The sequence below is a fragment of the Crinia signifera genome, chromosome 5 (genome assembly GCF_055691185.1).
Source record: "Crinia signifera chromosome 5, ASM5569118v1, whole genome shotgun sequence".
NCBI lineage: Eukaryota > Metazoa > Chordata > Amphibia > Anura > Myobatrachidae > Crinia > Crinia signifera.
In genome coordinates, this window is record NC_139221.1 from 23,823,778 (window position 1) to 23,836,052 (window position 12,275).

The following is a 12,275-nucleotide window of genomic DNA, read 5'->3' on the forward strand; positions in this document are numbered from 1 at the left end:
GCGGGACCCCCGTGACCCTCCCGCAAATCGCGGGACCCCAGCGACCCCTCCCTCCCGCGAGCCCCCTCCCGCGATTCGCAGGACCCCTGCATCCTCCCCTCCCGCGATTCGCGGGACCCCCCCCTCCCGGCATTAAAAGGGCCCCCCACGACCCCCCCTCCCGTGATTCACGGCACCCCCCCCTACTGTGATTGCGACCCCCCTCCCGCAATTCGCGCCGCCCCCTCCCGCGATTCACGGAACCCCCCGTAGCGCCCCCCTCCCGCGATTTGCGGGCCCCCTCGGCACTTCTCGCGATTTGCGACCGCCCCCTAATTCACACATTCGGGGACCCCACCTCCCGCGATTCATGCCCCCCTCACGCAATTCACGGCACCCCCACACCCCCCTTCCTGCGATTCGCAACCCCCCACGACCCCCCCTCCCACGATTCACGAAACCCCCCGTAGCGCCCCCCTCCCGCGATTTGCCGGCCCCCTCGGCACCTCTCGCGATTTGCGACCGCCCCGTAATTCACACATTCGGGGACCCCCCCTCCCGCGATTCATGCCCCCCTCACGCAATTCACGGCACCCCCCATACCCCCCTTCCTGCGATTCGGAACCCCCCACGACCCCCCCTCCCGCGATTCATGCCCCCTCCCGCGATTCACGGACCCCCGCACCACCCCCCTGCGCCCACCCTCCCTTGATTCACGCCCCCCTCATGCAATTCACGGCAACCCCCCACACCCCCCTCCTGCGATTCGCAGCCCCCCCACGACCACCGCCTCCTGCGATTCATGACCCCTCCCGTGATTCACGGACCCCCGCACCACCCCCCCTTTACTCACGGCACCCCATGCGCCCCTCCCGCAATTCACGGACCTCCGCAACCCCCCCTCCCGCAATTCACTAACCCCGACAACCCCCCTCCCGCAATTTGCGGACCCCCCTTACCACGATTCAAGCCCCCCCGCGCCCCCGCCCATGATTTGCGGACCCCCGCCCCCTCCCGCTAACCGCGGATCCCCACACACCACCCCCCCTCCCGCAATTTGCAGACCCCCCAGACCCCCTTCCGGCAATTCCACCCCCCAGCGGACCACCGCGGCCCCCGCTCCCGCATTTCACGTACCCCCGTGACAATGGGGGATCCTGTACCACCACAAGCAGGTACCGCCCCTAGGTGGGAAATCCGGCCCTGGCTGCCGCACTGCAGGTTTCCCCACTGCCCTCTGCACCAGCGCCACAACTTTTATCAATGTCTTGCCCACATACCACTATTATACAGCCTCCTGCTCTCATGCACGCTCACTCCCTCCCAGTGGGAGGAGACGCTCACCCACTGCCGGGAGCTGCATACTGTCCCCCACCCTCCTCCAGTTCTAGGGATGCCCATCGACCATCAATGATTTTCAAATAATCGATGGTTTATGGCCGATGTTGAATACTTTTGCCATCAATGTGGGAGGACACTGCCCTGCCTCCTGTTCTCCTGCCCCGTAACTTCCGCCAGTGGAGACCCGCTCACCCTGTGTTGCCCACATTCCCCTATCATGCTTTACCGCCCAGCCTCCTGCTCTCATGCACCCTAACTCCCACCCAGTCGGAGGAGACACTGACTCCTGTATTTCTGTGCTGCCACGCTGGACCCTCACCCACTGGCAGAAGCTGCACAGTGTCCACCACCCTCTTTAGTCCCCCGTATGCCCACACACCCCTATCACTACCCAGCTTCCTGCTCTCCTGAACCGTAACTTCCACCACTGGGTAATCGCTGACGCTGTGTTGCCCACATACCCCTATCATGCCTCATATCCCAGCCTCCTGCTCTCATGCACCCTAACTCCCACCCAGTAGGAGGAGACACTGACTCAGGGCCACCGTCCGGTACTCCTGTGCTGCCACGCTGGACCCTCACCCACTGCCAGAAGCTGCAATACAGGGCATCTTTCATACAATTCTAACCATATTTCTCAATAATACAAATGTTCACAAATTAAGGGGCGTAGCCCCTTACGCCGGTGTGAAGAGCGCCCGTAGGGCGCGATGAATCACCTAGTACTGTATATCCATCCTAACACCCAGCGCGGTTCTACACAGCGTAGGGGAAATCAGAGGGAAAGTCCCAGACATTGGCCGGCTGAAGGAAGGATTATCCCACAGCAGAAGATTTTTTGGCAATGTCTAACTTATGCATGTCTAATTTTTATCATTGTCTAACTAATGCATGTCTAACTTTTGTCACTGTCTATCTAATGCATGTCTAATTTTTATCATTGTCTAACTAATGCATGTCTAACTTTTGGCACTGTCTAACTTACACATGTCTAACTTTTGTCAATATCTAACTAATGTATGTCTAACTTTTGTCACTGTCTAACTAATGCATGTATAACTTTTATCAATGTCTGACTAACGCATGTCTAACTTTTGGTGTTGACTTATTAACTATCTGACTAGAAATTGTCTGACACTATACATATACAGGAGGAGAACGTAGGACACATTGCACGACACTGTATACATGTACAGGAGGAGAACGTAGGACACATTGCACGACACTGTATACATGTACAGGAGGAGAACGTAGGACACATCGCACGACACTGTATACATGTACAGGAGGAGAACGTAGGACACATCGCACGACACTGTATACATGTACAGGAGGAGAACGTAGGACACATCGCACGACACTGTATACATGTACAGGAGGAGAACGTAGAACAAAACGCATGACTATACACTATACTATACACAAGTGAAGGCAGAACACAATGCATTACGCTGTACCTGTAATATCACACAGCTCATTGTGGTTCAGGTACAGCTCCGACAGTCGGAAATTATTGTCTAGGAAACTGATCCTTGATATCTGAAAAGTAGGAAACAATGCAAACATAAGGAAGCTGGCTGACAATCCTATTACCTCTTCTAATGGTTCCCAGCCTTAAGTCCAGTCCTTAAGCCACACTATGGTATGTAATGTAAAACAGTTTTAAGGCTAACCATACTTGAGCACAGGTGACTTAATCAGTACTTAATTTTATTTCAAACTGTGTTTAAGTATGGATATCCTTAAAACTTTAACTGTTAGTCTGCCTTGAAGACCTCGGTTTGGATACATTGGTGCAGACATTCAGTGGGTCACAGCCATAGTTGTTGACTATAAGAGAAATGTGTGAGATTCCAGTGAGTCTTACCAATGTTTTAAAGGGGCAAACATTACACATGTTGGTACTTGTTTCCTAGCACGGCGCCCCCAATCAACGCCAACGGCACGCATCCTACGACCTTTTCATACCCCCACTATCCACGTCGGGCTGGAGTTGATCTTAGATTGTGTGGCGAGCGCAGCGAGCCCCGCAAGGGGACACGGATTACGTTACATGTATTGCGCGTCCGCTCGCCACGCTTCGTGCTCGTATTACGCATCCTCTCGCTGCGCTCGCCACACTTCGGGATCGCTGCGCTCGCCACACTATCTAAAATCAACTCCACGCCGACGTGGATAGTGGGGGTGTGAAAAGGTCGGAGGACGCGTACCGCTGCCCCTCGCGGGCTCGCCATGCTTCGGGTTGGCGTTGATCCTGGAGGTGGAGTTGACTATGGGGGGCTATTTCACATTGTAAGGACCCATCATGGTGCTTGTACAATCAAAAATCGTATACGATCACATCGTATGCCATACGATGCGATGCAATATTTTATTGTACAACATCGCATCGCATCACATACCATCGTATACCTTAATTAGTGTTATGGTATACAATGCGATGGGCGACGTGCTAGGAAACAAGTACCCAAATGTTAAACCAGGTTGAATTTACCTTTTAAATTATTGCTAGATCCAAAGACAGACTCAAGCTACTGCCGTGCAGAGGACTTGAACTCACAACCTCAAGCACCACAGCCAGACACTTAGCACATAGCTTAGTTTCGATTTGCCCCCCCACGGACAGACCCTTCAGCCTTTATCTTCTATATCTATATGCGCAATGTTCAGGTGTTTGCGTCACATGTGATGCCTCTGATAAATTGCCTTACTAATAACACACACACACACAAAATGTATTTATTTTATTACCTTGTTGTGGTTAAGCCATAAATATTTTAACATACGGAACCTTGAAAGGTCGGTAACTTCTTTCAGTCCCCTGTAAGGAAATAAACAATGAAAAGAGTTTAAGGCTAAAGTTCCATACACACTGGGTGACTTTGAGCTGAAAGCCAGTTCTGTCACGTGAGCTGCTTTTAGCTCAGTGTGTGCGGGGCAGCGATGTGTGGTGAGCGCTGATGCGTGCTCCCGCAGCATCGCCGGACACCGCTGCTTATTTGCTGGTATTACCAGCAGATGAGCGAAGGGGTGGACGGCTTTCTATAGCGTCCTGCTACGGAAAGCCGCCCACCACCTGGAAAATCGCTCAGTGTGTTTGCACTGAGCGATTTTCAACCCAGCAGTTTATAGGCCGGAGCTGATGTTGTAGACACTCCCTGAAAATGCTTGGGCGCATCTGTGTTTTTCCTGACACTTCCAGAAAACGTCAGGTTACCACTCACAAACGCCAGCTTCCTGTCAGTCAAATATCGAGGGCATTGCGATTAGATCTATATGCTATTTTTTTCCCGCTATCTGGGCCTGCGCATGCGTGATACGGTCCATAAACATGTGCAGTCATTTGCTAATAGAACTTTCTGGGCATTTGCACAACAGTGTGCAGGTCTGAATAACCCTCTTAGTTTGTTCTACGTCAAGTTTCAATAAATTGCCCAATCGTACACATGGCATAATGAAGGTCAGAGGATTGCTGGGGACCCTGCTGCTTCCACTATATAACTCTCAGTCTGTGGCTTCCTGCTGCCCCCATTCCCCTCCTCACATCATGTCACTGCCCCTGTCACATGCAGCCCTGTCCCCACTAACACATCACTCATCTCCAAATATACTCTGTGCTGCTGTGGATCCTGCTCCTCCCACTATATAACTCTCAGTCTGTGGCTTCCTGCTGCCTCCATTCCTCTCCTCACATCATGTCACTGCCCCTGTCACATGCAGCCCTGTCCTCACTGACACATCACTCATCTCCTGATATACTCTGTACTGCTGGGGACCCTGCTACTCCCAGTATATAACTCTCAGTCTGTGGCTTCCTGCTGCCTCCATTCCCCTCCTCACATCACGTCACTGCCCCTGTCACATGCAGCCCTGTCCTCCCTGACACATCCCTCATCTCCTGATATACTCTGTGCTGCTGGGGACCCTGCTCCTCCCACTATATAACTCTCAGTCTGTGACTTCCTGCTGCCCCCCATTCCCCTCCTCACATCATGTCACTGCCCCTGTCACATGCAGCCCTGTCCTCACTGACACATCACTCATCTCCTGATATACTCTGTGCTGCTGGGGACCCTGCTACTCCCAGTATATAACTCTCAGTCTGTGGCTTCCTGCTGCCTCCATTCCCCTCCTCACATCACGTCACTGCCCCTGTCACATGCAGCCCTGTCCTCCCTGACACATCTCTCATCTCCTGATATACTCTGTGCTGCTGGGGACCCTGCTCCTCCCACTATATAACTCTCAGTCTGTGACTTCCTGCTGCCCCCCATTCCCCTCCTCACATCATGTCACTGCCCCTGTCACATGCAGCCCTGTCCTCACTGACACATCACTCATCTCCTGATATACTCTGTACTGCTGGGGACCCTGCTCCTCCCACTATATAACTCTCAGTCTGTGGCTTCATGCTGCCTCCATTCTCCTCCTCACATAATGTCACTGCCCGTCACATGCAGCCCTGTCCCCACTGACACATCACTCATCTCCTGATATACTCTGTACTGCTGGGGACCCTGCTCCTCCCACTATATAACTCTCAGTCTGTGGCTTCCTGCTGCCTCCATTCTCCTCCTCACATAATGTCACTGCCCGTCACATGCAGCCCTGTCCCCACTGACACATCACTCATCTCCTGATATACTTTATTGCGACAAGGACTCCTTTCAGATAGTAACAGAATATCCACCACCAGAGCACTGCTATCAGAAGCATTGGTGTCACAAAGGCATTGCAGATCCGGGTGCTAAAGTACCAGCTCCTGCTCAGTGCCAGTAGCTGGGTGATGCACTGTAATATAACGTGCAGAATCCATCTCCTGTCACTGTGTAGAAGCCAGCAATGCAGTCTCCAGGGGCGGCCCGCATCTCCCGGGCATCCCTACATCCTGGTCCCCTTTTTAGCGACCACACTACTGACCCCCAAAGCCATTCCCATCTCACGGTGCCCTTAATGGGCGACTACTGAATCGGGTGCCCAAGCAGTAAGTGGCGCCAATGCCCAAATGCCCTATCCCCGGAAATGTGACATCACATGAGGGGGCGGGGCTGAAGGCATGAAAAGCTGTAAAGCTGCCCAGATGCTCTGGAGGACATACTGCATACTACATACTGGTACACGGTCCCTGGGTGGACAATGTCTCGGTCATCAGTCACAGACGACAGTCAATCAGCACCTGAGAATGGTCCACATACGTTTGTGTAGACCTTCTGTCAATGTCGACCTAAGGTAAGGTCTACATGGACATGGTAGACATAAGTTTTTCACTTTTTTTTTAAAGGTGGTTTTCCATACTTTACTATACAAGTGGACATAAAAGGAGAACATAGGTCAACATAGACACCCCAAAAAATGTGAAAAATAATGTCAACCCTAAAGCTTGTGTCAACCTTCTGTCAATGTCAACCATTCTTAGGTGTGGACCTAGTCATTGTCAACCATTCACTGTCGTCCTAGACATGGTCTCTCATCTATACCGTAACCCCTGCAGGGTGCCAGCCTATAGCGTCCTTTGGTCTCTCAGCTATACCTTAACCCCTGCAGGGTGCCAGCCTATAGCATCCTTTGGTCTCTCATCTATACCGTAACCCCTGCAGGGTGCCAGCCTATAGCGTCCTTTGGTCTCTCATCTATACCGTAACCCCTGCAGGGTGCCAGCCTATAGCATCCTTTGGTCTCTCATCTATACCGTAACCCCTGCAGGGTGCCAGCCTATAGCATCCTTTGTTCTCTCATCTATACCGTAACCCTGCAGGGTGCCAGCCTATAGCATCCTTTGGTCTCTCATCTATACCGTAACCCCTGCAGGGTGCCAGCCTATAGCGTCCTTTGGTCTCTCATCTATACCGTAACCCCTGCAGGGTGTCAGCCTATAGCGTCCTTTGGTCTCTCATCTATACCGTAACCCCTGCAGGGTGCCAGCCTATAGCGTCCTTTGGTCTCTCATCTATACCGTAACCCCTGCAGGGTGCCAGCCTCTAGCATCCTTTGGTCTCTCATCTATACCGTAACCCCTGCAGGGTGCCAGCCTATAGCATCCTTTGGTCTCTCATCTATACCGTAACCCCTGCAGGGTGCCAGCCTATAGCATCCTTTGGTCTCTCATCTATACCGTAACCCCTGCAGGGTGCCAGCCTATAGCGTCCTTTGGTCTCTCATCTATACCGTAACCCCTGCAGGGTGTCAGCCTATAGCGTCCTTTGGTCTCTCATCTATACCGTAACCCCTGCAGGGTGCCTGCCTATAGCATCCTTTGGTCTCTCATCTATACCGTAACCCCTGCAGGGTGTCAGCCTATAGCATCCTTTGGTCTCTCATCTATACCGTAACCCCTGCAGGGTGCCAGCCTATAGCGTCCTTTGGTCTCTCATCTATACCGTAACCCCTGCAGGGTGCCAGCCTATAGCATCCTTTGGTCTCTCATCTATACCGTAACCCCTGCAGGGTGCCAGCCTATAGCATCCTTTGGTCTCTCATCTATACCGTAACCCCTGCAGGGTGCCAGCCTATAGCGTCCTTTGGTCTCTCATCTATACCGTAACCACTGCAGGGTGCCAGCCTATAGCATCCTTTGGTCTCTCATCTATACCGTAACCCCTGCAGGGTGCCAGCCTATAGCATCCTTTGGTCTCTCATCTATACAGTAACCCCTGCAGGGTGCCAGCCTATAGCATCCTTTGGTCTCTCATCTATACCGTAACCCCTGCAGGGTGCCAGCCTATAGCATCCTTTGGTCTCTCATCTATACCGTAACCCCTGCAGGGTGCCAGCCTATAGCATCCTTTGGTCTCTCATCTATACCGTAACCCCTGCAGGGTGTCAGCCTATAGCGTCCTTTGGTCTCTCATCTATACCGTAACCCCTGCAGGGTGCCAGCCTATAGCATCCTTTGGTCTCTCATCTATACCGTAACCCCTGCAGGGTGCCAGCCTATAGCATCCTTTGGTCTCTCATCTATACCGTAACCCCTGCAGGGTGTCAGCCTATAGCATCCTTTGGTCTCTCATCTATACCGTAACCCCTGCAGGGTGCCAGCCTATAGCATCCTTTGGTCTCTCATCTATACCATAACCCCTGCAGGGTGTCAGCCTATAGTGTCCTTTGGTCTCTCATCTATACCGTAACCCCTGCAGGGTGCCAGCCTATAGCGTCCTTTGGTCTCTCATCTATACCGTAACCCCTGCAGGGTGCCAGCCTCTAGCATCCTTTGGTCTCTCATCTATACCGTAACCCCTGCAGGGTGCCAGCCTATAGCATCCTTTGGTCTCTCATCTATACCATAACCCCTGCAGGGTGTCAGCCTATAGCATCCTTTGGTCTCTCATCTATACCGTAACCCCTGCAGGGTGCCAGCCTATAGCGTCCTTTGGTCTCTCATCTATACCGTAACCCCTGCAGGGTGCCAGCCTATAGCATCCTTTGGTCTCTCATCTATACCGTAACCCCTGCAGGGTGCCAGCCTATAGCATCCTTTGGTCTCTCATCTATACCGTAACCCCTGCAGGGTGCCAGCCTATAGCATCCTTTGGTCTCTCATCTATACCGTAACCCCTGCAGGGTGCCAGCCTATAGCGTCCTTTGGTCTCTCATCTATACCGTAACCCCTGCAGGGTGCCAGCCTCTAGCATCCTTTGGTCTCTCATCTATACCGTAACCCCTGCAGGGTGCCAGCCTATAGCATCCTTTGGTCTCTCATCTATACCGTAACCCCTGCAGGGTGCCAGCCTATAGCATCCTTTGGTCTCTCATCTATACCGTAACCCCTGCAGGGTGCCAGCCTATAGCATCCTTTGGTCTCTCATCTATACCGTAACCCCTGCAGGGTGCCAGCCTATAGCATCCTTTGGTCTCTCATCTATTTTGTAACCCCTGCAGGGTGCCTGCCTATAGCATCCTTTGGTCTCTCATCTATACCGTAACCCCTGCAGGGTGCCAGCCTATAGCATCCTTTGGTCTCTCATCTATTCCGTAACCCCTGCAGGGTGCCAGCCTATAGCATCCTTTGGTCTCTCATCTATACCGTAACCCCTGCAGGGTGCCAGCCTATAGCATCCTTTGGTCTCTCATCTATACCGTAACCCCTGCAGGGTGCCAGCCTATAGCGTCCTTTGGTCTCTCATCTATACCGTAACCCCTGCAGGGTGCCAGCCTATAGCATCCTTTGGTCTCTCATCTATACCGTAACCCCTGCAGGGTGCCAGCCTATAGCATCCTTTGGTCTCTCATCTATACCGTAACCCCTGCAGGGTGCCAGCCTATAGCATCCTTTGGTCTCTCATCTATACCGTAACCCCTGCAGGGTGCCAGCCTATAGCATCCTTTGGTCTCTCATCTATACCGTAACCCCTGCAGGGTGCCAGCCTATAGCATCCTTTGGTCTCTCATCTATACCGTAACCCCTGCAGGGTGCCAGCCTATAGCATCCTTTGGTCTCTCATCTATACCGTAACCCCTGCAGGGTGCCTGCCTATAGCATCCTTTGGTCTCTCATCTATACCGTAACCCCTGCAGGGTGCCAGCCTATAGCATCCTTTGGTCTCTCATCTATTCCGTAACCCCTGCAGGGTGCCAGCCTATAGCATCCTTTGGTCTCTCATCTATACCGTAACCCCTGCAGGGTGCCAGCCTATAGCATCCTTTGGTCTCTCATCTATACCGTAACCCCTGCAGGGTGCCAGCCTATAGCATCCTTTGGTCTCTCATCTATACCGTAACCCCTGCAGGGTGCCAGCCTATAGCATCCTTTGGCCTCTCATCTATACCGTAACCCCTGCAGGGTGCCAGCCTATAGCATCCTTTGGTCTCTCATCTATACCGTAACCCCTGCAGGGTGCCAGCCTATAGCATCCTTTGGTCTCTCATCTATACTGTAACCCCTGCAGGGTGCCAGCCTATAGCATCCTTTGGTCTCTCGTCTATACCGTAACCCCTGCAGGGTGCCAGCCTATAGCATCCTTTGGTCTCTCATCTATACCGTAACCCCTGCAGGGTGTCAGCCTATAGCATCCTTTGGTCTCTCATCTATACCGTAACCCCTGCAGGGTGCCAGCCTATAGCATCCTTTGGTCTCTCGTCTATACCGTAACCCCTGCAGGGTGCCAGCCTATAGCATCCTTTGGTCTCTCGTCTATACCGTAACCCCTGCAGGGTGCCTGCCTATAGCATCCTTTGGTCTCTCGTCTATACCGTAACCCCTGCAGGGTGCCAGCCTATAGCGTCCTTTGGTCTCTCATCTATACCGTAACCCCTGCAGGGTGCCAGCCTATAGCATCCTTTGGTCTCTCATCTATACCGTAACCCCTGCAGGGTGCCAGCCTATAGCATCCTTTGGTCTCTCATCTGTACCGTAACCCCTGCAGGGTGCAAGCCTATAGCATCCTTTGGTCTCTCATCTATACCGTAACCCCTGCAGGGTGCCTGCCTATAGCATCCTTTGGTCTCTCATCTATACTGTAACCCCTGCAGGGTGCCAGCCTATAGCATCCTTTGGTCTCTCATCTATACCGTAACCCCTGCAGGGTGTCAGCCTATAGCGTCCTTTGGTCTCTCATCTATACCGTAACCCCTGCAGGGTGTCAGCCTATAGCATCCTTTGGTCTCTCATCTATACCGTAACCCCTGCAGGGTGCCAGCCTATAGCATCCTTTGGTCTCTCATCTATACTGTAACCCCTGCAGGGTGCCAGCCTATAGCATCCTTTGGTCTCTCATCTATACCGTAACCCCTGCAGGGTGCCAGCCTATAGCATCCTTTGGTCTCTCATCTATACCGTAACCCCTGCAGGGTGCCAGCCTATAGCGTCCTTTGGTCTCTCATCTATGCCGTAACCCCTGCAGGGTGCCAGCCTATAGGGTCACTCCAAGTAAAGCTGACTGAGTGTTACTGGCTGCAGGTGTCTGTTCCCGGCACAATGATAGCCAGGTGCCGAGGCCGCAGGGCAGTAACTGTGCGCTCCCACGGCCCCTGGTAGGGTGCCAGTGGACGCTCCGTCAGCCGGGATTCCGATGGTCATTAGTCCAACATCAGAATCTCGACTGTTAAATGGCCGACAGTCAGGATCCCAGCTGACAGGGGCTATTCTCCCTGCTGGGGGTCCACTACCCCTATAGGTGGAGAATAGAACCTATGGCGAGCGCTAATGACTATCTGTGTCCCGACTATCTGAGCGTCATACCACACACCCCTGGGTGATGGCAACGCTCGCCCTACAACCCTGTCTGAATTAACTGTTACCCAGAATTTGGCAAGACACATTATATCATATATACTGTATATAACTGAAGATATAATATATACTGTATATAACTGAAGATATAATATATACTGTATATAACTGAAAATATAATATATACTGTATAGCAGACACTTACCTTCTGCCTAGGTACAGCTCGGACACATCAGAGTCCGTCCTGTATGCACACTTTTGTATCTGCTCTTCTATCATCTGCATCAAGAATTACATATATGTTATTACTGACAGTATATGGCACTTAGGGGCAGATTTATTAAGCTTGGAGAAGAGATAAACTGGAGATAAAGCGGAGAAAAGGTAAAAGGAGATAAAGCACCAGCCAATCAGCTGTGTTTGAAAAAGACAGTTTGAGGCTGATTGGCTGGTGCTTTATCTCCTTTTACCTTTTCTCTGCTTTATGTCGAGTTTATTTCTTCTCCAAGCTTAATAAATCTGCCCCTTAGCCTCTTAGTGCTATGAACATACACATAGGACCTTATTTAGGTCCCTTCGCACGGGGGAGCGATGTTTTGCATCTGCGCATGTGCAGACGCAGGGTGTGTGTGGCCACGGCGAACATGGTGTTCGCCAGGCGCACGCACCCAGGATTGCGGGCTTGGGGGTGTGCGTGAGCAGGACAGCCGATTTCCTCATGGGAACGCACAGCGTTTCATGCAAACCGCCCAGTGATGTTAAACATCCATTCACAGCCAGTGAGGACGAA

At 52.2% G+C, this 12,275-nt stretch overlaps 1 protein-coding gene across 4 annotated transcripts in view; it reads right to left on the reverse strand.

Moving 5' to 3' along the window:
• Nucleotides 1–12,275, reverse strand: part of LRRC72 (leucine rich repeat containing 72) — a 27,975-nt gene that overhangs the window by 12,602 nt on the left and 3,098 nt on the right. For all 4 annotated transcript variants that reach the window (XM_083186781.1, XM_083186784.1, XM_083186780.1 and 1 more), the window contains exons 2-4: nt 11,691–11,764; nt 4,072–4,141; nt 2,778–2,859 (exon numbers count right to left, since the gene is read on the reverse strand). In XM_083186781.1, coding sequence (XP_083042907.1) covers nt 2,778–2,859; nt 4,072–4,141; nt 11,691–11,764 — 226 coding nt within the window. The remainder of the gene's footprint in view (nt 1–2,777; nt 2,860–4,071; nt 4,142–11,690; nt 11,765–12,275) is intronic.